At 47.6% G+C, this 24,197-nt stretch overlaps 2 protein-coding genes across 3 annotated transcripts in view; one reads left to right on the top strand and one right to left on the bottom strand.

Annotated features, from left to right (window-relative positions):
• Positions 1-278: 278 nt before the first annotated feature.
• TPBGL (trophoblast glycoprotein like) lies at positions 279-10,827 on the top strand. The gene has a single exon (XM_083834387.1). The coding sequence runs from the start codon at positions 330-332 to the stop codon at positions 1,398-1,400; it is 1,071 nt and encodes a 356-aa protein (XP_083690513.1). The 5' UTR covers positions 279-329; the 3' UTR covers positions 1,401-10,827.
• Positions 7,170-24,197, bottom strand: part of PGM2L1 (phosphoglucomutase 2 like 1) — a 37,215-nt gene continuing 20,187 nt past the window's right edge. For both annotated transcript variants that reach the window (XM_083834364.1, XM_083834365.1), the window contains exons 4-14: positions 23,262-23,346; positions 22,289-22,372; positions 20,520-20,713; positions 19,364-19,553; positions 19,053-19,150; positions 18,084-18,264; positions 15,977-16,070; positions 14,766-14,895; positions 14,042-14,231; positions 13,813-13,946; positions 7,170-11,717 (exon numbers count right to left, since the gene is read on the bottom strand). In XM_083834364.1, coding sequence (XP_083690490.1) covers positions 11,615-11,717; positions 13,813-13,946; positions 14,042-14,231; positions 14,766-14,895; positions 15,977-16,070; positions 18,084-18,264; positions 19,053-19,150; positions 19,364-19,553; positions 20,520-20,713; positions 22,289-22,372; positions 23,262-23,346 — 1,483 coding nt within the window. In that variant the 3' untranslated portion in view covers positions 7,170-11,614. The remainder of the gene's footprint in view (positions 11,718-13,812; positions 13,947-14,041; positions 14,232-14,765; positions 14,896-15,976; positions 16,071-18,083; positions 18,265-19,052; positions 19,151-19,363; positions 19,554-20,519; positions 20,714-22,288; positions 22,373-23,261; positions 23,347-24,197) is intronic.

The raw sequence follows: 24,197 nt of genomic DNA, 5'->3' as shown, positions 1-24,197 counted from the left end.
CGGCAGCCGCCCGCCGCTCTCCTCCGCCCAGCCCGCAGCGCTCCGGCAGCCCCCCCCTCCTCCCCCTCTTCCTCCTCCTCCTCCTCTTCTCCTCCCCCTCCTCCCCTCCTCCTCCTCCTCCTCCTCCTCCTCCCGCCCCCAGCCCGATTTGGGCAGCGGCTCGCCCGGCGCTTCCAGCAGAGCCGCCGGCTGCGGGCAGCGAGCTGCGGAGCCTGCTCGGCCCCGGGGGGGCAGGAAGGGAGGCAGCTCGGCGGCCCCCCACCCCCCACCCCGGCCCGGCCCGGACCCCCCCCCCCACCCCCCAACCCCTGCATGCCCGGGTGCCGAGCATGGCCCGCAGGCAGGCGCGGGCGGCGGGCGGGCGCTGGCTGCCCTGGCTGGGGCTCGCCCTGCTGCCCCTGGCCTTGCCCCCCGCCGCCGCCCCCGGGGGCTGCCCGTCCCCCTGCTACTGCGTGGCCACCCCCGAGCTGGTGCAGTGCCGCTACGAGCGGCTGGACGAGCCGCCGAGGGAGCTGCCGGCCTCCGTGCACAACCTGAGCATCGCCGGCAGCAACCTGAGCGTGCTGCGCAGAGCCGCCTTCGCCGCCCGCCCGCTGCCCGACCTCCGCCTGCTCCGCCTGCGCCACGACAACATCCAGGCCATCGAGGACATGGCCCTGCAGGGGCTGCCGGCCTTGCGGACCCTCGACCTGAGCCACAACCCGTTGCTCTCGGTGGCTTCGGGCGCCTTCGCGGGCGCCCCGCTGCTGCGCACGCTGCAGCTCAACCAGGCGCTGCTGGCCGCCCCGCTGGAGGAGCAGCTCGCCTCGGCGCTGCGCAACCTCAGCCTGCGGCGCCTGGAGCTGGCGGGCAACGAGCTGCGGGCGCTGCCGACCACCCTGCTGCCCGCCGGCCTGGAGGAGCTGGACCTCCGCAACAACTCGCTGCAGCGGCTGGCGGCCGCCGAGCTGCGTAGCTTGGAGGCGCCGGGGCTGCGGGGGCTGCGGGTGTCCCTGGGAGCCAACCCGCTGCGCTGCGACTGCGCCCTGCGCCCGCTGCTGGCTTGGCTGCAATCCGCCGCCGCCCGCGTGCCCGACGCTCGAAGCCTGCGCTGCGCCGGGCCTCCTCCGCTGCGCGGGGCCTCGCTGGTGCGCCTGCGGCTCGAAGGGTTGGGCTGCGCGGCCTCCGAGGGCGGCGAGGCCGGGAGGCTGGAGACGGCCTCCTACGTCTTCTTCGGCATCGTGCTGGCCCTCATCGGCATCGTCTTCCTCATGGTGCTCTACCTGAACCGCCGCGGCATCAAGCGCTGGCTGCACAACCTGCGGGAAGCCTGCCGCGACCAGATGGAGGGCTACCACTACCGCTACGAGCAGGACGCCGATCCACGCCGCACCAGCGCCGCCGGCACCCCCGGCCTCTGACGGCACCCCAAAACCCACCCATCACGCTGCCCCTCGACGCCTCCATCCCCGGCATCCTCCCCGACCCCATCCCGGTGCCGTGGCAGCGCTCCGGAGGCAGAGCCACCCCTGGGGATGCTGCGCATGCCCACGCTGGGATGCGTCCAAGCGGGCAGCATCGCCCCTCGGAGGGCTCCGGACTGGCTCGCCCCCACGCCCTGCTCCATCCCATCCCAATGGGACAGATCCTCTCCCCTGTCCCCATGCGCGTGCGGGCAAAGTGAGGGCTGGGACAGAGCCCCGGTGGCACCGTGGATTAGGAGCCGCTCCCCGCACGTCCTCCCCACGCCGGTCCCCGTGTCGGACTCGCAGCGCACACGTGAGTGTTGGGCACGTCCTGGGGAGCTGCGGGCCGTACCTGAAACTGTCCTGGACGTTCCCGGAGCCCGGACTTGACTTTGACCATGTACAGCTCTTTCCTATTAGATTTGTATTTGACTAAGGCGAAACTTGGCTTGATTGCTCCTTTTTTTTTCCCTCCTTTTTGTTTCTTGCTCCACACCTGGAGGAAAAAGCACGAGCCAGCTGCCCTCCCCTGAGTAACGACGTGCTTTTCCCAGCCCATTGACCGATTTTCCTTTGTTTGACACCACTTCCATTTCTTTCCAGGCACAAAACGATGCAGCCGTGCGGGAATCGCCTCCGCGGGCTGCATGCATGTTCCCCGGGACACGCGGGGGCAGCTCTTTTCGGACTCTAACCTATCTCCTAGACTAGGCTGTCTCAGCACTTCGTAATTTAAAACGAGCGAAGCAAAAGCTCCAGCTCTAGTGCACCTGCCCGTGTTTGCTTTAGAACCGTGCCTGTTACTATATCCTACAGCAAATATATTGAAAGCTGCATCCCTCGTATCGTCTATTCTCTCTAAAGCTTCTTGCAGGGGGTTCCGGATATCCGCTGGTTATTGCGGTTGGTTCTCCAGAGGCAGGCAGGCAGCCGCGGGCTCCCTGGAAGCACAGAGTTTTGCTGGTGCTCGCAAACTTCTTTTCCTGGGCTGCTTCGGGGCGGCAGAGCGCTTTTGTGGGGTTTGTGCACGGAGCTCAGTCTCTGCCCTTGCTGGTTAGGGAGGCAGGGGCTTGCTAAATCATCCAGACAGCAGCTCTCCAAAGCAATTTTGCGCTCTGGAGTATTTGTTCCATAATTCATGAGCCACCCGGGTCTGCTGAGCACCTAGAGCTGCAGGGAGAACCGGCGCGGGGCTGCGGCACGCAGGGTTTCCAAATGAAGCTGTGGCTCGTGCAAAGTGGCTCCTTAAAAATGCTGCGCCCGGAGGCTCAGCATCCTCGGAGGGCTGGGGACATCCTCGGTGCCGTGCCGGGAGCAGTGCCCGTACTGCCGGCTGCTTCGGGGTGCTGGGCACCGCTGCTGGTTTTGCAGGGAGCAGCAGGTACGCAGCGTGTCGGGCTTGTAAACAAGAAAAGGAAGCAGCTGGGGTGTTTTGGGGGCTTTCTGGACCCCTGAGCGTGCGTGTGTGCGTGTGTGTGTGTGTACTCGGCTCCTGCGCCGGGCGATTCGTCCAGCAGAACTCTGCCAAAAGCGGCAGCACAATCTTTCTGTGCCCAGAGCCCCGGGAAGGACAGGATCTGGTGCACGGTGCTTTGCATTTCCTCCCTTTGCATTTTCTCCCCTTGTATTTTCCCCTTTTGCAAGCCCGGTGCTGAGGCAGGGGAGCCGGTAGGGACAGGGGAGCCGGTGCAGAGGGGTGGATGCGTGCCGAGCTGGGTGTCCTGGCTGCATTCATGCAAGGAAAAGGCGCTGCGGGTCAAACCGAGCTTTCTGGGGGCTTTGGGCTGGTCCTGCAGAGCAGGAGCTGGTCCCACACTAGAGCCGGGGCTCTGCAGAGGGTCCTGGCTCTGCGCTGATCCCGAGGAAAACCCCAGTTTGGTGCCTGCGCAGCTCAGCCCATCCGAGATGAGTTGCTCCTGCAGAAATCTGTCACTTTTCAGGGACCTTTCCGGAGGAGATTTCTTTCTATCCCAGGACCCTGTGGACTCTGGCCCCGTCCCACCACCCCACGCAATGAATTACCGGGGAAATTTGGAGAGGAGAAATCCCAGTCCCCGTTCCTTGTCCTCTTTCCCACCTCATCCCCTGTTTTCCCACCTCAGCAAATCCCCCGTGCAACCAAAACACGGTGCCCGAGCAATGAGAGGGGCAGGAGGATGGATTTGCACACCTGGCTGCAGACCCTCCAGGGCAGCAATGACCTGGTTCCCCCCCCCGCTTTTGCACAGCAGGGCACGGGGGGGAACTTCGACTGCTTTTACTGCTGGGGACATGGGGGAGGCGATGCAGGTGGCTGAACAACCCTCGGACCGTGCGCGCGGTGCCGATGTCCCGGGTTGGCTCCGTGGAGAGGGCACGGGGATGTCTCACGAGGGGGGTGACTCCTGGCCCCAAAACCCTTTGGCAAAGGCTGTCCGGAGCACTGTGCCCCCCATCCCTGAGCGTGCAGAGCCCTTGGGGTGCGTGCAATGCCCCCCGGAGAGGCAGAGCCCCTTAAGCCCAGGGAGGCAGGTGGGCGAACACGGGGTGCGAGCGCTCGGGTAATTAACCAGCTGGAGGAGCGTAATTCTCGTGGCTTGTTAACACGAACGTTGTTCTGCACAGCTCATAGCCCACGGGTGACAATCCGGGAGGATTAACCCACGGCCGGGGCCTGCTGGCAGATCTCTGGATTAGGGAGATGAAGACTTGTCTGCCAAACGAGGCTCAAAACGTGCTTTTTGTTTGCATAAACCCAGAGGTGCGCTGAGAGGGCTGGGATTGCCGCGACGTTTCTGCACGGGGCCTTTCTGCCGAGGGCTCCACGAGGCTGATGAAACCTCTCTGTGGCTCTCAGCACCCCAAGGCTCCAGCCCCAGCTCTTTATAAGCCAGCAGTGCTCCAAGACGCAGCACGGGCTCCCAGATTTGCTTTTCCTCCCTTTTTTCCCCCCTGCACATCCTGGTGTGTTGTCGGTGCTCAGGGCTGCATAGTTGGGCAGAAACCCTGCCCCGAGATCCGTTTGGTTTGTACGCAGTACTGTCAGTTTTCCCTTGCTGTCTGGCTGCAAGGCAGGGCCATGAAATGGGGCAAAAACAGTGTTTTTGGAGCTGCCTGCTTGGATCCAGGATGGGACCCGGGGGGCTGTGCAGAAGAGGATAGATCGGGGCTGTTACAGGGACTTTGTCCCCTGCATGCCCAACACCAACCACTGCCAAGGATGGAAATTTCCTCCATTTCACCCACAAAAAGCCCTAAAACCCTAAAAAGAGGTGGGCTGCCCTACCCCATTGCTTTCAGTGCAGCCAGGTCCCTCCTGCGGCTGGAGATCGGCTCCTCGGGATGCTCGTGCACCCCAGGGGCTTTCACCTAATCCTGGCTGAGTGCAAGGACGGGTTTCCAGTAACCTCCCCCAGCCTGGCTCACCTTCCAAAAATCACTTGATTTTTAGGTTGTCTCAAGCTTGTTCTTGGCACACGGGGGACAGGTGGGATGCTGGGGATGGGGAGAAGCTGATGGGATGGAGGTGATGCAGGGGGCATAACCTGGCTGCCAGGTGTCCCTGTGCCACCAGGCTCCCCCCGGTCGCTTGCAGAGCAGGGAAGAGCAGCTTCGAAGGGGGTTTGGCAGCACGGGGCCCTGCTCACAGGGTTGGGACAGGGCCAGGGGCACGCTCCAGGCAGGGGAGGTTCTCAGGATCAGCCCCTGTGTCCCAAAGCCTTGGAGATGGTGCTGGGCACGGGCAGGATCAGCCCCGCTCTGACCCCGACCCCGTTGCAAACAGACCCGTCCAGCACCGAAGCAGATTTCCCTCCGCTGTTTGAAGGGAGCTGGCGCAGGAAGAGGATTGTTTCATCAGCTAAACCAAGCTTTTGGCCACCCAAAGCGGACAGTTGCTGGGGGAGGCAGGGGTGGGGGCTCAGCACCCCTCTGGGCACTGCCCTGGCCCAGCTCAGGATTAGACCCAGGACCCTGGGGCTCTCCAGGGTGCACATCCTGAGTGGTGCGGAGCCCTAGCGGGGAGCTTGCTTCAGCAGCGCCTTGTGCCCAGGTGGGAGGACACCAGGAGGAGTTTGGGCCCCATCAGCCGGACCTGGAGGAGGAGGCAGGAGCTGGCAGCAGGACACGGAGCATTTACCTCTCGGGGCTCTGCTGGTGCCAAAATTTCCAGGCTCTCCATCTCCTCACCCAGCAAAGCGGTGCGGTGAGGGCTGGGGCACGGGGCTGGTGCTGTTCGTGGAAAAAACGGACTTATTCAGCGGGAATTAGGACAGAAGAGCCTGGCCCTGGGTTGCTCCCCTCCCTGCTGAACCGTGCCTGGCCCCTCAGTACCCCAAAACCCCATCCAGGCCCCGGCTGTCCCCGCACCCCGAGGAGGGTTCAGCACCCTGCTGCGGCACCCAGCGGGGCCCCGGTCCCTCGGCACGGGCTGCTGGGGACATCCAGCGCCTGCTCCCGCAACTACAGAGGGGTGGAGGGAGGGAAGAGGGAAGGAAACCCGCAGAGGCTCAGCCCCATCCTGCCAGCTCCTGTCCTGGTCCCTGCCCTGCGACCCACAGCCAGGGGGGCTCCCCTTTCCCCTGCCCATCTGACCCCTCTGTCTGCGCGCCCCATATCACTTTTTATAGCCCCGAAGCTCTCAGAGGGGTCCTGAAGTCTCTCCCTAGAAGGCTGCGCTGTCAGCACGGCGGATGATTCGGGGCTAATTTTGGTGAGCTGGGGGGAAGGACAGGGGGGGCCAGAGCAGGGAGCGGAGGGGGTTCAGCCTGGGGAAGCAGGGAAAAGGAACGATTCCTGGGCAGATGTCTTGGGGATGAGGTCTGCAGCCGTCCCCGAAGGGATGCAGGAACCCTCCTGGGTGTGATGCTGTGCCCCTATTTTATGCCAACCTTCGTTTTTTAAAGAAGCCTTAAAATACAGGATTTGTCTTTGTACAATGCGTAGTTGTAGCCTGCAGGCTGACAAACAGCCTCTCCCTCCCCTCACCAGCTCCCTGCTGGGCTGTTAAGGTTCCTCGAACAAACTCGTCCCAAAACATCAGCTTCTCCAGCTGCCCTATGGCCCCAAACGTCCTAAACCTGCACCTGATCAATTTACGTTTCTTGGAGCCTGGTCCCCTTGATCTCCTCTTTGTGTCATATATCCCAGCCTTTTTCTCTCCCACATTTATGAAGACAGTGTCTTAAATTATCCTGAGTAATCAGGAGCTGCAGACATGGGGCACTGTTTCTTCCTCCTGATTCCTGCCTAAAAAAGGAGGAAAAAAAAAACCCAAACCCTCACATTTATATACACGGCACCCACCAGAGCCTCTCCCCCATCCTTGGGCTGCCCCTAAGCCACCCTCTGCCTTGCACGGCCACAGCTTGGTCCTGAGCTCGGTTCTCCTCCTGCCTGCTGCGTGTGGCGTCGGCGGTAAGGGGCAGCATCAGTCCCCGGTGCTCTGCCCGGGGCACCTTCAGTGCTGAGCCCCCGGGGGAATGGCATCGCGGTTTCCAGATCCTACGTCGTCAGGAGGGGGGAAATCTCCCAACGGCTTTAGGAAACGCTGGTGTCCGCGGGGCTTCGGGTGGCCGGGACCCACCTGCAGCTGGGTGCGAGGATTTCCCACCAATATATTGCACAAATCAAGTCCTCCAGGTGGCACGCGGTCCGTGTTCCTGTTCCAAGGTGGGAACAGTTACCTGCCAGCTGTTTTGGGGGCAATAGCGTTTGACTAAAAAAGCACAGAGGAAACAGGAAGGATTGCTACTACGAAGAGAATATTTTATTACTTATAACACTTCATTCAGCTAAATCCACATAGCAATACACACAGAAATACTTCAGAAAAGTGCAAATTCTCACTCTATTTGTAATATGCCCTAGTTTTACAGAAGAACAGACACCAGGTAAACAAGAGCACAGATCCAGAACCCCCCAGGACTCTAGACAAGGGAACAATGCGACTTTGGATACTTCAACCACCTCGTACAAAGCTACTACTGAGCACGCGGAGGGTGGGGAAGGAGAGCAAGCGTCCTGTGCACCAGGAGTCTGGTGGCAAGACAGACTTTAGTCATCCAAACGTCACCATGCGAACAGCCCCCCTTGCTTAGGTGGGGAAGAACAGATGGGAAAAAGAGGGGAAAGATGAAATAACGACAATAAAAATTTTAAGATTAAAGAGAACATCCGCTTAAGTCTTCAACTTTATTCACCAGGGCTCACCGGTCGCAGGAAACATCTCATCTCTGCAGGCACTGGGCCCAGCCCTTCACGGCCCAGTGAAGCCTGGTTCCGAGGTGTCCTGCAGCCAGGACTGAGCACGCCAGATTATTTGCAAAGGGCTTCATCTGTTTCTCAGACACAGGAGCCCACGTTTAAAGCCTCAGCGCAGAGCTCAGCATCACCATGGTATTTAAAACAGAAACCGAACTCCCTAATGCCTCAGGAGCCAAAGAGGAGACGCAAAGCGCTACCTGAGTACTGCTACACCAGGGAGCAAGGCCATAGATTGCAACTCGCTTATCTTTAGTTGGGAGGATCCCTGCAACTGCTTGAGATCGGTCAACAACCGCCCAAGGTGGGTAAAAGGCCTCCAGGCAGCAGGCACTGCACGTTGTAAGTCACCTCTATGTCTGAAATAGAAAACCACCGAATTTTAATTCTTATTTGCATCATGTAAATTTGCAGTGTAAATTAAGTACTTCCCCTCTTTAGAAAAAAGTTAGGCATTTAAAATGTAGGACATTAGGGGACCTCCTCAGGCAAGATGCCAGTTCCCGTTCAGCCAAGGCTCCCTTCGAGATGCGTGCTGCTGGGGTCCACGCTGCGGGGAGGGCAAGCGAAGCAGACTGGCCCCCCATTTAAACAGGACTCTGCATCAACAGCAAATGCAAAATGGGGGCTACACCACCTCAAGCTTTATGTGGACCTTCCAGTTGAACTCTCCAGTGTTAAACACGTTCCTTCCTTCTCTTCTGCACAAGCCTGTTTGACTCATGCCGTGGAAGCATCCTTTAGAGTTGCAGAAGGAAAGACATGAGTACCACTTGAAGCTATTCAAGTCACAGACTGCACACTGTATCACAACTAGAATAAAAAAGCTGGCTAGAAGCTCACGGACATCCAACTTTGCCTGGCAAGTTCCCTGTACTTATAAAGTTCCTCTCCTAGGCCCTTGGAAATACAATTTTACCACACATCTGAGTGAGACAGGGATTAAGCCTGTCACATCAAAAAGAGAAAACACAGAAACAATCCCCCCTAAATGCTAAAAAACAATCAGCAGTATGATTGCAGTTTAGGCTGATGACTTGCTGTAGACAAACTTTGAAAGAGCTGCATTTAAACTGGAAGCACCTAGTAAACAACATCCAGAATGTATTTGATCTATCACCTGCTTCCTACTCAAGTTCGAAAAGCTTTTGTTCTTGCCTGAAAAGTAAGAAAGGACAGCCAGGAACTGAAGAAGATTGTGCACAAGCCCAACAAACTGACACGCTGTACAAGGAAGGTACAGGACACCGAAATAAGAGAATTACAGTCCTTCACAGTAAAAGTAAGGGAGACAAGGCAAACGGGAGGAGATAAGGGAAAATAGTTCCTCAAATGGAACAGTATAAATATATCAAACGGTTCAAATACGGTAGGAAAACAAGGGTAGCAGCAGTTTAAGAACAGCAATAGTTACTATACCCTTAAAATACATTCAATATGTTGTGCCTGTTGCTGTCATTCCAAGAGCACTACTACATCTATAACTTAGAATCCTAGATCCTTAACTCCCTGTGTTGTTCTTTTTACTAAAGATATTTAGATCATGAACAGTAGCCAACTTCTAAGAGCGACGATTTGAAAATATACTCACAATTCTCTTCCATACTGCATTTATAGCTCTTGCCTACTGATAAAGCAGACCTCTGGGAAATTGCAGATTCCTGCGCTTCGTAGGAACACAATCGTTAAGTCACAAGACAACTCCTAACGCTAACTGCTACAATACACACACGGCTGGCCTCATCTCACACGTTATGCTTTTTACAGCTTTAACCTTTACTCGTGGTTCCAAGTGACTTGTTCTCTTTGAGCTACCAGTAGGGTATTTAACAGCAAAATCCAAACCATCCAAGGTTTTGATTCTGCTGCCGGGCGAAGAAATGGCAAGACCTCCTTCGAATTCAGTGCAGTCAGAGCAGGAGCCAGGTTCGAACCTTTTTGTGAAAACTGAAGGCAAAGCATCAAAGTTACGCCTTCACTCCTTCCGATACCTACCCAGAGCTGTACAATACAATAAGTATACTCCAAGTGTAAATGCTTTCACCCATTTTCCTCATCACATCAGTCACGCGTACAATCAGGAAAAAAAAAGAGGTTTTTGGCATTAGATACATTTCACTCCATTGCAGAACATTTTGGAAACGTTTTCTCTTAAAATAAAAAATAAATAAATATTGGTGGTAAATAAGAATTTGTGCAACACAGACTTTCTGCGGTACATGTACATTCACATACAGCAAAAATACTTATCCACGGTTATAGTGCAAAGCTTCTATCAGCATGAAACACCCAATACCCGCACAGACGGAGAAACCTCGGTGCTCTTTTAAAGCCATCTAGGTGCAACACATACAAAACCACTCTGCACGGTCCTACGGCATCAAGCTGCGAGGGACAAGAAGATGGAGGACAAGTTTAGATACTTAACAGGGGCAAAGCAATGGCTTTACCTTAAGTGCATCTTAGGTTCTTCCCAAGTAACCTTCAATACAGAGCTCAAGTGTTCAGTTTTCAACCTATTTCTTTTCTTTAATTACTGTAAAGAGAGTGGACAGGTGCCCACAAGATCACTGACTTTATTCTGAAGGCTGTTAGCAATTTAGTAGCAAATGTCAATGAGTATTGTTCTCAGTTAATCAATATCCAGTTTTTCCTCAGTGTTGTTTCAGTTAAAGCAGCTTCAAGAGCTTTCCTATGCCAAAAGATGGCTTTCGTATTTTGAATTGGTAGACATCTACGTGCTTCTGTATCAGTATTACTTTTTTTTTTTTACTGTTTTATCTTTTTTTTTTTAGAAAAAAGCGATTAAGAGAATCTTTCTGCTCAAGCAAAGACAGAAAATAGTGAGAAGTAAAAATTGTGCCTTAAAAGAATACAGAAGGTAGTTTATAAGATGTGACAAAAAATAAGATTTAAAAAACAAGATTTAGCAAAAAAAAAAAGTCTCACCTCCATTCTCCCTCCCCTTTTATTTCTTTAAATATATAGACATTATGACTTCAAGCCGTCAAAACCAAAAAAGTCCCAAAAAAAGTCACTAACTGGAATTTTCATATGAAGTTACTGAATTTCTGAAACCTTTATTAAACAAAAAGTCTTAAGTCCCTTCAAAGATACGGGACAAAAAAAAAAAAAACAAAAACAGCTATAAAGCCTGTAGTAGTTAGAACAGGCAGTTTAACCAAGAAACGGCCAAGTTTCTACTCCTTTAGAAGCCTCGGAAAGGCACCACGGAACTCAAAAAACAGACTGCAAGTGGAACTGCATGTGTTGCCACTATTGTTTCACTCTCTGGTAAATATTTTAAGATGCACACAGGAAAGAAACACCACACCAAGAGCACCTTTAACAACAGAAGGATACTTAGGTAGCCGAAAAATGTTGTATCGGAACAACTCGTCTAAACAAGGTATGCTAAGCACTGAATTCTACTTCAACAGATTTGGAAATTAAGACCTGTAAAAACGCCACCAACATTCACGCAGAACAGCTAGGAAGAAGCAGGCTTTTTTTTTTTTGTCAGCTTGGGGCGATCGCTTCCTTCAAACACTACGACTATTCCGTTTTAAAGCCTTTTCACACAAGAGGTACTGGATACCTGAAATTAGTTTAAGACGAGACCCCGACAACTACAGACAACTGTTTTAAAGCTGCTGTGGCAGTTCATTTGCATTGGTGCAGGTCAATTAGTCTTTTGGTCAAAAGAAGAGGAAAGTCTAGGTAATAAATTCCACCCCTTTCACTTTCTCCGTGTATCCTAGTTTGCTAGCCCAGAGTTCTGACAAAAGGATGCTTCTTCGTTATAGAATAAAAACGTAGCTGCTTGTTTAAACACACACACACACGCACACGTATTCAATCAAGTCCTGTTCTTGGTTCCTTTGTCTGACATAACGCAGTGCAAGCGGTCACTTCTTTAACCAGGAGACCTAAGCGGAGCGCCAGATCAGTCCGTTCTTGTCAGGCTCAAGAAAATTCTCAATCAAAGCCCCAATAAGCTTCTGAAGTTCTTCTTCCAGCACGGTTCTGTCACTAGAAAGGGAATAAGATGTCAGAGGTTAACACCAAGCATCTATTTAAAATATCAATTAAAATACAGCAAGATCTGCTGGTGACGGAGTAGTTTTCTTATGTTTCCTACACGGAACGACTCCAACCTGCTTGCTTTAACAAGCTACTTTCCTGTAGCTCGGTAAATCTGGTGGATTTCTGACAATCGCCACTAGAGGGTGATAATTTTCCCAGCCAAGAGAACACAGGAACTAACTGCTGCAAAGCCCACACAAAACTGCTAAGACACTGATTATCCATTGATTAAAAAGTCAGAATGAGCTACTAATAGAAGAGGTAGGTGCCCTGTATTCTTCTCTACACAGAGTTCAGCTACCCTTCACGGGTATGTGATTGTATTTTGACCGAAATTCAAATTAAGGGGATAGAGTACTCAGGCGAAGTGCCACTGCTCACAATACAACATCCTAACACACTGATACTTTCCCAATTTAAAGCTGTATACTCCCTTTCCTACCCTGGAAGTCTCACAGGAGGAAGGGGAACTCAGCCTGTTTTTAAAGAGGCAAAACAGGCTTTTTATTTACATGGGCTTTGCTCATGTACAGAGCTTGCAATATATCAATGCCCTTAGGGTCACCACCTCCTTTTAAAAATACACCCCAAATGCTGCAACAAAACCGACTTTCCTGATGCTCAGCTTTTAAGAATAATCGATAAACAGAAACCCAGAAATACTTGCAAAGCAATTACGGAGACAAGTACGTTTCGAAGCACCTAAAGAACATCTTATGCCTTGAACCAGGGAAGCTTGAAAGCTTTTCAATTCCACATTCCAGGTCACGATTGCCATTAACCAGCAGCACTGCTGGAATTAGAGGTCGTTGTATTTTGCTGACTTACCAGAACTAACAGCAAAAGCCCAACAGATGCATCAAAGCATCACAAGTACTTTGGTTCTCTATCCACTACTCCTACTTGTCTGGCCCTCTGTTAGGTTAGGGGCAGTATTTCCAGCCTTCATTTCCTCCTTGCTGGTGCAGCCGTTTGCCTCAACCATATCTTACCTTTTCTTCAGCAGCTGACATCAGATGGTACCTTGCCCGCTTCCAGGTTTATGGAAGCATGTTCCAACCGAATTGAGAATCTCCCTACTCTCACAAACAAAGCGCATTGCTAGAGCAGACGATCAGCAAGCTCTCTTACCAGAAGCTTGCATTTACTGGGTAAGAGCTGTCATTCAGAAAACTGGGGTGTAGAACTCCTACCACTTCTGCTGTTATTCCATACTCAATTCAAAAAGATGATTCAGAAGATGGGCTCTAGCTGTGTTAGACACTTCACATAGCAAGCAACAGTTTTTTTTTTTTTACAGGATAATTCAGCATCCTCTGGAAACCTGTCTAGGCATGGACCTGTGCATCCACTCACATGCACATTTTTACAAGTAAAGCCAAACTTCCATTATCCACTGCCTGCCTCTATCTGACCAAAACATGCAGTGATAAAAATACGTTCATTCTGAATTCCTGCCCATAAGTAGAAACAAATACTGAATTAGAGGCTCCTTTGTGCTATTTTCAAGTTCTCTGCTCCATCTCAGCTAGGCTGAGAACCTAAGATACTCATCTGCACCTCTGTTTACAGCATTTCAAAAAAGTATGATTTCAAAAACATTTTTTTTAACCAAAGAAGCTAAAGCCACGTGGTTATCAAAAGGGGACAGTCCTCTAATTACTATCTAGTACCTTGAAGCAACACAGCAGATTCCCAAATGCAATAGGAATCCACCTGGGTTTAAGTATACTTGTCAGCAGCAGCACAACTTCATTACATTTTAATTTCAAGAGAATGAGCAACTGGGTTAATAAAAGAAGTCTCCTACAGTAGCAGATGCTTAAAATTCAATTTTTGGCTTATCCACTATAGACAGAGGGGCTCTCTTATGAGCAGGAACGTGCATCACTCTGGCCAGTTAAGAGGCTGGAACGGCCAGCTAAGGCCTCTAAGGAAGCAGCAGCAGAGGAATCCCTCTCCGCAGAGGAACGGATGCCTCAGTGCTGTCCTTTCAGCCCGAAGGCACCTTGAAACACGTGCACACAGTCCTGCTACTGACCTCTGTTCAGGCAGCGCGCACATCTCTGCGTAGTACTTGATCTTTGGTTCCGTTCCACTTGTCCGAAGGGTGGCAACACAACCATTTTGAAATGTAAAAGTGATCATCTGACTGCTTTTACTCACCGGCAGCACCTACACAAATGACAAAACTGTATTACTTCGGGTGCATTTAACTTTCAACCTCTTCCAACACAGAACCTCTCCTGCAAAAATACTTTGTAACTCACCGATTTCTTATTCGGCTGGCTGCTATCATAGCCAGTGGTAATATCTCGTACGTGTAATATATTGTAAATACCACAAAACTTTGGGTAAGACTGAGGGGCATCAAAGTTCCGAAGCTTCTCAAATATCCTTTTGATAGTAGGAGGATCATAGCACAAGAAATAGGAAGTCTTTGATATGTGATATCCATACCTACAAGAAGATGATTTTTTTCAGTTAAAAGATTCAGAAGTTGCCTGCACGTTTGGTATCTAAGGTCAGTCCCTGTTTGGAAAAACAACAGAAAAAGAATTCAGCTCTCACAGCTGTGGGAACACAGATATTTATAGGGAAATATTTGGCCTCTGAAGCAGATTTTTTGCATTACTCAAAACATCTCAAGGCATTTTTAAATTCCAGTACAGATTTCAGTTACAAAGAAATAAAAGCCAACGGTTTAGAACAGAACTGTGGGTCCCTTTCAACTGAACTAAGAACATCAAGTCCAAGTGCCTGACCACTTCAGGGCTAACCATAAGTTAGAGCATACTATGAAGGGCATTATCCAAATCATCCTCTTGAACAATGACGAGCATGGGGCATCAACCACCTCACCAGGAAGCCCATTCCGCTGTTTGAGCGCCACCACAGCAAAGAATTTTTTCCTAGTGTCCAGTCTGAACCTCCCCTCATGCCACTACGTCCAAAATAGCCAGATAAAACATATTAATGAAAAACACAACTTACGTTTCATATACCTCAATGAGTTTCTGTGCCAGTGACAGGTTCTTGCTTTCCAGGTAGGTTGCCATTTCAGCTATCACCACAGCTGCACTTACACCGTCTTTATCCAACACTGACGTGCCACACATGAAGCCTAGAAACAAAAACCTGATTGTGGAAAACTAAGTTGACATACTATTATACTGATTTATTCCGTGAAATTTTAACCCTGTTTCACATAAATGAATATTGGCCAATATATGTAAGCTTTTTATTACTGCATGTTGTTGCCCTCCTCCAAGAAATCTAGTTAACTTAGGGTTAAAGGGATAGAAAGATACATACTATAATCAATTGAATCCGGACTGATAACATCTGTTGTCTGAGGGGATCTCTCAGAGTACAGTGCTAAACATATCAATTTCCTTGTTCTGTGCAAGCACAGCAATATTGCAAACAGTCTTGCCAGTAATGTGAATCAAAGGAATCCCTATCGATACAGATTTGGTAACCTAAAAAACAGTGCTCCACAGTAGTGCCAGTCTGCCTTCTTTCCAAAGGGATTATTCATGAGCAAGATCTTAACTCCTCATTGTTTAAAGCTTCTGGAGTTTTATGACTAGTGGAGGAAACCGATACGGAATACACACACTCTTCAAAAAAGGTTTCCTTTTCAAATGACTTACTGTATGTGAATATGCTATCCTAAAAAGCTGCCACTCGCCCTAAGAAGCGGAGAATCCCTACAGCGGAAATGTTCACGGTGCAGTTCTGTACTGACGAGTGGTGTCAGCAAGCTTACCAAGGCAAATAGAGCAAGGCGAGGTCAGCAGGAATATTCACACAGCTCCATAAGGCAGCTAACACCATTACTGCCCACGGCTAGATTTCCTACAGGCTGTTTGTGAAGTAGGAAGTAAATTAACCTTGGCTAAAATGCTATGAAGCAGCAGTAGTTTGGCTCTTGGGACCTTCATTAGAACAGGTTTGCGTCAGGGAACTGCACAAGAACAGTAATCAGGACCAGAGATCTGATGGGATCATAAGTATTTAACAGCATTTACTATGATAGTTGTCAAGTTTATTTGATGAGAGCAAAATACCAATACTAGCAACAAGAAGAATAGACAACAAGCAGTACTTGTGTGTTTGTTTTCACAAACAAAACCACTCCTTCTTAGTTACATTTCTGCAGCACAGTCCTTGACATTTTAGAGTGATAGTCATATACATACCGATAGACTCTTCAAAGGCAAAGAGAACTTCTTTTCCATTATCTAGGAGATCTTTTACTCTACTTCCAATCCACTTAAAACCAGGGAGTGTTTCCTGAAACAGAGGGGAAAAAAAGATTGCACTGCGTACAAACTCTCTACTTCGTTTCAAGTCAAACAAGAAAGTGTAACCACTGGTCCCTTCACCTCCAAGATACTTCCTTGAATTGCAATTCTGCGTGTCAGACTCGGAAGTTCAGAGAAGTGGGGAAAAAAAGTGGATGCATTCAGAATTTTAGGGTCAACGGGAAAGTCTGCTGAGTCAATATGCTAAAGCTAAAGGACATTTTTCCTGCTTTCATGAAATAGTTTTCCTGAATTTAAACCTCATTAACTGATCAACAGAATATGGACAGGAAACAAGTCAGACCTTCCATTTAGCTTATGAATCTAAGGCAAAGTGACACCAGATAGCATTATTTCACTAGTAAATACTCAACTGGGATCTGAATACTAAGTCAAGGAATAAGCGTGCTTAAGAGACTGCGGTTACCTCTGAGATCTGATAAGTGCTACAGGAAGGAAGATCTTATAATATGAGACAACCACGTAAAGGAAAATTTACAGCAGTCTGGGGGTAGTGGAAGGGAAAAGCACCTATGTTCCTCAAATCAAGCAAAAGCAGTGAAAATTTTAGAAACTGATCTCAAAGAAAAGGGAAGTACATAGAAAGGAAGCTCTCAGAGGACATCAAGGGGTTCTGTAAATTCCCAGCTGTTTTCCAGACAAATCTGTTCCTTGCTAGAAAAGTAGTATGAACATTATTTAGTGAGATAATGAAATCCTCTTCAAGGCAGTGATACTCATCCAGATTAATCGTATTTGGAAAGTCAAACAAAATAGCTTCCAGCATTGTTACCGTTTTTAATTCCTCATTGTTTGGCAAAACATTTTTTCCTAACAGGTTTAATTTCAACAAGTGTATTAAATAAGACCTGAATCTTAGTATGTTTGTGCTAAGCTTTAGAGTATTTGCATCTCTTGTGGCTAACATCCAACAGCCTCAGTAATCAGAACAAGTACTTACTTTGAATGCAAGAACTAAAATAACAACTGTCATTCAGCAGGAGCAGCCCTCATTTTTTTTTTTTAGCTTGTGCCAGGAGTAGTGCGGCCAGCAGGACCAGGGAGGTGCTTGTCCCCCTGGGCTCTGCTCCGGTGAGGCCGCACCTCGAGTGCTGGGTTCAGCTTTGGGCCCCTCGCTACCAGAAGGACATCGAGGCCCTGGAGCGTGTCCAGAGAAGGGCTCCGAAGCTGGGGAAGGGCCTGGGACACAAGTCCTGTGAGGGGCGGCTGAGGGACCTGGGGGGGTTTGGGCTGGAGAAGAGGAGGCTCAGGGCAGGCCTTATTGCTCTCTGCAACTGCCTGAAAGGAAGGGGTGGGGAGCTGGGGGTCGGCCTCTGCTCACAGGTAACCAGTGATAGGACCAGAGGGAACGGCCTCAAGTTGTGCCAGGGGAGGTTTGGGTTGGAAATGAGGAGACATTTCTGCTCAGCAAGAGCGGTCAGGCATTGGGATGGGTTGCCCAGGGAGGTGGGGGAGTCCCCATCCCTGGGGGTGTTCAAGGCAAGGCTGGACGTGGTGCTTGGGGACATGGTTTGGTGGGGGACAGTGGTGGTAGGGGGGTGGTTGGACCAGATGGTCTTGGAGGGCTTTTCCAACCCTAATGATTCTGGGATTCTATGAATCAGTGCAAGGTGATTAGGTCTGGATCGGTCCAGATGTATAGGACAAGAACCAAGAGAAAAACCATTTCATTATATGTAATTAAAGTTTTGTGTTGCCTGTTACAGCCTACGTGCAGATTAGCAGAAGTTGATACCATCGCCTGCATTCACGGTAAGGGGCATTGAGAAACAAGCTGCAGATGCTAGTCTACCTGATACTGAAATCAGACTTGTCTAGGTAAGAACATTCTCTGCATATTGGGATGCATAAACACTCCCAGCCAAGAGGCTGGAAGTTATTTTTCTATTTTTCATTTCATAATACTGAAAGTGAAAGGTGAGAGAGAGTACAGCAATCAGATTTTACTCTGCAAGATGGCATCAGTAAAACCCACACGTACTTCAAAGTGAAATCCTTCTTTAAGTGCAATTGCCCTCAAAATTTTTGAGGAAACTGTGGTCGCTAACATGTAAACATTCTTCACATCAGCATCTTTGGAGCAGTTTTCCTTCCAGCATGAGAACATCCACCACCCAAACAAAGCTGCTAGCTCGTTGCCAGTGAACACCTTCCAGCAGCCACTGCAAACAGAACAGAAAATAGAAAAGAAGTGTTGTTTCAAGTTTCCTAGGAGCATGCACTCCGGGGAAGATGTTTTCTGCAGTCACTGGATCAACCAGAATCTGAGCGCACTACTGACAAGCTGCTCTACACAAAGCCACCGTACTGAACAGGACTCCACATTTATCACATCTCAATGATTTACAAGCACAGTACATTCTATTTTGCAAGCAAAAGATATCAATTAAGTTTCCTTACTATCAACTTGAAAACTCCGTATAATTTATTGGATGGAAGTATAGCAATCTATACAGTCTATGCACTGCAGTCAGGCAATGCCTGCACAGCTGTGCACTACAGACAGTTACTACTTACACAATTATTGGCATTTTGGCCTGTTAGTGGAAGAAAAATAATTTATATTCAATATAAAGAAGCCAGGAAAAAAAACAAACAGTTAACTGTCCCAAGGTAACATTTATTCGCCTACTAGAAACAAAAAAGCAGAAACTACTTTTTCCAGTTTGGATTCTATCTTTAGCAACTACTCAACTTTTCACTTAAGTTTTACTTGGCCTTTCCGCTGTAACACTAGTATTTCATCTATTTTTTTTTCTGTATTAACCGATTTTATTTAAAATACATTACTGGAGGTAGAGTTCTACTAGAACATGAAGCTAGCATGAAAAATACCCACATAGCTAACACACAACTGGAAAGGGTGGGTTTAAGGTATGTGTCTACCACATTGGGTCATTCTGCAACATTCACTACCTCATTAAGAGAAATAAGAGGTCCCATTACTTACTTCTCCTGCTGTTCTGCCACTGCTAGTCTATCTGCATCTGGGTCGGTGGCCACTACTACTTTAGCACTTTCTTTCTCTGCAAGCCTCAGTGACAACTCCTAGTGGGAGAAAGGTGGGGGGCAGGAAATGAAATAAATGCAGTCTTAGTTAAGTTACACATAACACACAAAAAAGAAAATCATACAGATTTCCCAGTGCGTAAACACAGTTGAAAGCCAGGTACTCCCTGTTCCATCCCCAATTCATTTTTCATCTAAATGATATATTTCTGGGGATTTTCTTTCAATCTGATGAAGTAGAAACTGATATACCAGCACAGATTCTCCTTCTTCAGGATTTGGGCATTTGACAGTAGAGAAGTCTGGATCTGGATCTTTTTGTTCAGGTACTGGAATGGGGGGTTGAAAGCCAAAGGCCTTAAAAGCCAATTGCACGTAGTCATGTCCAACTCCATGAAACGAGGTATGAACAAACTTCAAATTTGTTTGCATGTTTAGTTCCCTAGTAAGGAAAAAAGGAATTCAGTAAGATTGCAGTTATTTTACAAGACCACTTTAATGTCAGAAAGCGAGAAGAAAACACAATTACACTTTATCCTATTCCACTGATTTCTGCATTAATTTTAAAGAGAGTATAAAGTGCCCATTTGGACTTTCTCTAAAAATTGCTGGTTTAAAGCTCCCCCCCTCCTGGAAAGTTAGATATTTACCTACTGCTGAGTTGGGCTGAGTTGGCTGAAAATCTCCTAAGGCTGAACCATTCATTTCTACATCAAACACAAACCCTTCTACCATCCTGAAGATCTTACTCCAGCTCTACTTCACCGAGGTTACTCATCCTCCTCCTTTTACTCATCTTCTGTCCCACCTAACCTTTAAACTTAATCACCTTATTCCATTTCACACACGTACACTTCTTTACTCTGAATTACTGTGTTTTCTTCAGCATTCTTTGAGCATGAAATAAAATGGCTCACATGAGAGTGTATTATTGTAGCCTAGTGTTCAAAGGCAGTGACCGGACTCGTGTCTGAAGCTAGCTGCTTTACATGATTCTGTTCTAACCATGATCACCTAATTTAGTGACGTATTGTAGAAGGGACTGGGTGAGACACAAATGCAGAGATAACAAAATTCTTTCCATCATGAAAAGCGCAGGACAGTGGCCTCAAGCAGGCAGTGATGTCTGTGGCAGAGTGCAACACCCAATTTCTGTGAACCATAAAGGCAGAAATCAAGCTGCTAATCTACAACAATAACAATTGCTACTTCCAAGTCCAAAACCATTAAAATTTTGGAAGACAGTCCATGCCCTACACATCTCTCCAGTAAAAAATGTTTATGCATGGCAGCGGCCCATGCTGTATCATTAAGTATGAGTCGTACCTGTCAGCGCTCAATTTTCCACATGGTAATCCAGAGCTTCCTTAAAAACATAATTTAAGTATATTTTATTCTTACACAATACCTATGATAACAGATCTTTTTCAGATCTTCCATGTAACAGTCACAAATTTTCTTCAGAGGATCCTGTCTAAGAGGACTGGTATCCACTAGATTGTCATTCCAAGAGCCGTTCCATGGTTCTACGCACTCTTCTATACATTTTATAATTTCCTTATCATGAGGAGACGTGATCTGTGCTCCATTTTCCCAATAAACCTGGTACGGGTTTAAAGAAAACAAGACAGTTTATTTACAAATATTATTAACTTCGTAAGTTCTCTTATCTATAGCATTCCACATATTTTATGCGTCTTGAAATCACAGATAAAAGCGTAGAATCAGACTCATCCAATTCTCAAGTCATTTTGGATCACACAGTTTATGACTGCATTTATGTAATGATCGTTTCTAAGCAAATGACCTATTTTCCAAAGAAATTATTCAGCTATTATGACTGAAATCTTCACAACGTGGAAAAACAAAACTGGGAAGCCTACATTTAACACCGTTGTACTAAGTGGAACAGAAAAACAAATGTTATCTTCTGCATAGTCTGGCATTCCTTTTGAAAAAACAGCTTGTTTTCAAACTAAAAACAGATAAGCACTGTGTCAAGGTACTTCTTCCCATAACTGAGCAACTGTAATCTTTCCAGCTGGAAACACTATCAAACCATGAATTAAAAGAAAGGCTCTGTCAAAGAATTGTATAGATGACTGTTTTCCTGTAGTTTTTCCAACATCACATGGTTGGATTCACTGCGTAGACTTTCTATTCAGACCAGTCTGTCTCTCTTCTTGTTCACTGGCTTTCATGAAGCCCATAGGTACTCAGCATCTCCAAAACTGTTTTATCAAGTTTGGTTAAAAACTGCCCAAAACCTTCAGAAGTTGCTTGAATTGACAGGAGAAACATGGGAAGAAAAAAATTGTGACAGACTAGAAAAAACACTGCTGAAAAATAAAATACTTCGTATCAGAAGACAGCAACATAATAGCTTCTTGATACACTAACCACTCAGAAAAGCAGTGAGACTTATTTTCTATTCACTGGCAGAACTAAGCACAAGTAAAGGCTGAGTTTTGCAGCTTGTTCCGCAGAAGACAAGTGCAGTACAGTCACCTCCGAGAGTTCTCTGCGCACAGTAACACTGGTTTTGCTATCGTTGTCATTACTCACTGAGCGGCTACTGAGCTCCCAGAAGGCTAATCCTAAAGTTTAGATTCTTATAAAGTTAAGAAAGGAAGTAATGTGTTACAATCCTGTATAAGCAGAATTTGTTATGATTGTTATGCTGTTCTAAGCTTTCAAAATGAAGCCATCTGTCTCACTGCCCAGTAAAACAATCTTGCAGGGAGCACAAACTAGTAGAGCGATATTAATCGATCAAATATTAAACTGTCCCCAACTTCAGCATAGTTACCTACTGCATTAACTACTTCACTGGAGTTCTAGCTCAGTTTTAAGTTCATTTTTAAACCTGAGAGTGGGACTGATAACAAGCTGTTCAGGCATTCCCTCAGCTGCTGACTTGACTCTAACACAATGCCACAACGCACCTGTGCTCAAGACACGTAAGCAGTGTGGTCTTTGGCTCTAGTCTCAGAAGAAAATGCACAGAATTCGGAAGAGTAGAGAAGGATGAGTTACTTGAAATTGTTTTGCCTTTTAATGCACAAGTACACGTGCTTCAGAAGAAACCCGAATGCCTCCCAGTGCACCTAAGGCACACAGGTACTACTGGAAAGCAGCTAAGTGTGATGTGCTACAAACTTCAGGGTTAAGCCTTACCTTATATCCATTGTCCTCCTTACGGTTGTGGGATGCTGTGATCATCACACCAGCAACCGCTTTCAGCTGCTGAACAGCATAGGGCTGAAAAAGACAGCCAGAAATGTCGACTTACCCAAGAATTCTGCAGCTGGCACAAAAACATTGTAGTGTTAGGAGAGTTATGCAAAAGGATGCTACAGGAGAAACAGCTCCTCATGTTTCACCAGCTTATTTGAAAAGCATATAAACAAACGCTCACCATTCTGTTCTCTGTAGCTAGCAACAGAAAGATTGTTCAGAATATTTCTATGCTGTTGCACAACAATGTGATTCTATTTCCCAACTCCATAAACACAGTTGTTAACTGGCCAACTGAAGAAAGTCTACGCTTAGATTACATTAGTATTGCGAAAGAAAAGAAGTTTGAAATAGAATGAAGGAATTCACTAAAGAACTTGCTGAAAAACAAGTATTTGGAGCTAGAAACTAGATCGACAGCATCCACAGCAGACTAGAAGAGGTTGCAAAACAAAAAGATTTAGAACTCTGTAAGAAAAAGCTTCTCTGACTAGAACAGAAAGCTTCATTTTTTGAGATGTTAACAGTGAATGCAGTTCATTTCTTCTGTTCTAAGCGGTGGAAGTCTTGTTTTTAATCATCCAGTCCCTATGTATGTGTATATAGTCACATGCACACACAAATATTATGTTTGATCCCTAACCACGCTCGGATATTTAAGCACAGAGTAAGAGAACAGCAGAATGCTTCACCTATAGCAGCCTAGGGTGAGATGCGACTGCGACTAACTCCACTCAGAATTCAGCAACATTTCTTTTTTTTACAGTCTCCCTGAAGAGCCAAGTGTACCGAGCATCCTCTGTTTTTCCATTTAAGTGCTGGAATTTGAGAAGATAATTGCTAGTTCACGTTTTCAGTAAACTTAAATACTCCCTTAACTGCAGGGTTGTACAAAATGAAGGAGGTGACTCACCACAAAAGGCGTAGGGACGTATGTTGAGAAGAAGTATACAGGTACATCTTTAGCCAGCAGGACAGCTGCAGTGAGCTTTGCAAGCCTACCAACATAAAAATAAAATAGTCAGTCAACCCAAGTCCCCATGACAACCAACAGCTATAGGGCATTATTGTATTTTTCATTTCACTCGTTTCTATTTAAGAAACCCTCTACTGTTTGTCCTCTGCTTACACAAATAGTCGCATCCTACAGTTTGTACAATCAATGGCATACAGTTTTCAGGCTGTAGAATCCAAGAGAGCACTTTTATTTATTGCTTGAAGAGTGCTAGGCACTTTTGTCAACCATGTAAATAAAACAGTGATATCCCCTCCAAAAAAAGATACAGAGCCTACTGAAGGAGCGACACTTTTCCTTAATTCAAGGATTGAACCATTGAACCAATCTCCCAAATGTCAGCAACAGCAAATTCTGAAGAAAAGAACTCAGTAACCCACACAGTAAAGCTGGTTTGCCAGCCTTGTTCAGCACTTTCAGGTTATTTCCTGAAACTAGACTTGTTCCTAAAACGTAATTCTGCAAACCAGCATGCTCTTACTCAAGGAAGTCAGAAACTAACTGAACCCGTGTTTTTACGTTTTGCCTGTATACTAAACTTTTCCTTTCAAAAAGCAGGGAAACTCATTCTCTTTCACGAAGCAGAGTTTGATATGAAGCAGTTCTTTTCGAGGCAGGTACACAGAGCTCAACAATTAACAATGGGAAGTCCTGCTCTGAGTCAAAACCAACGAGAGGTTAAATAACACATTTTCTTTGCTCACTTATTTTTTTTACAAACAAGCACTACCACTTGCTTCCTGATCTTCCCATGATGGGTATACTGTAAGCCTGTTTCAGGTACTCAGAATTCCACCGATAATAACCTGATACCATTTAAAAGTTTGAGAGCTA

Source organism: Anser anser (genome assembly GCF_964211835.1).
Source record: "Anser anser genome assembly, chromosome: 1".
Classification (NCBI taxonomy): Eukaryota; Metazoa; Chordata; class Aves; order Anseriformes; family Anatidae; genus Anser; species Anser anser.
The sequence above is the reverse complement of the archived record's forward strand: the minus strand, read 5'-3'. Positions and strand labels throughout refer to the sequence as shown.

Bases quoted from the DNA above. Each gene is read 5' to 3' on its own strand.
- TPBGL (XM_083834387.1), top strand. From the start codon at position 330: ATGGCCCGCAGGCAGGCGCGGGCGGCGGGCGGGCGCTGGCTGCCCTGG.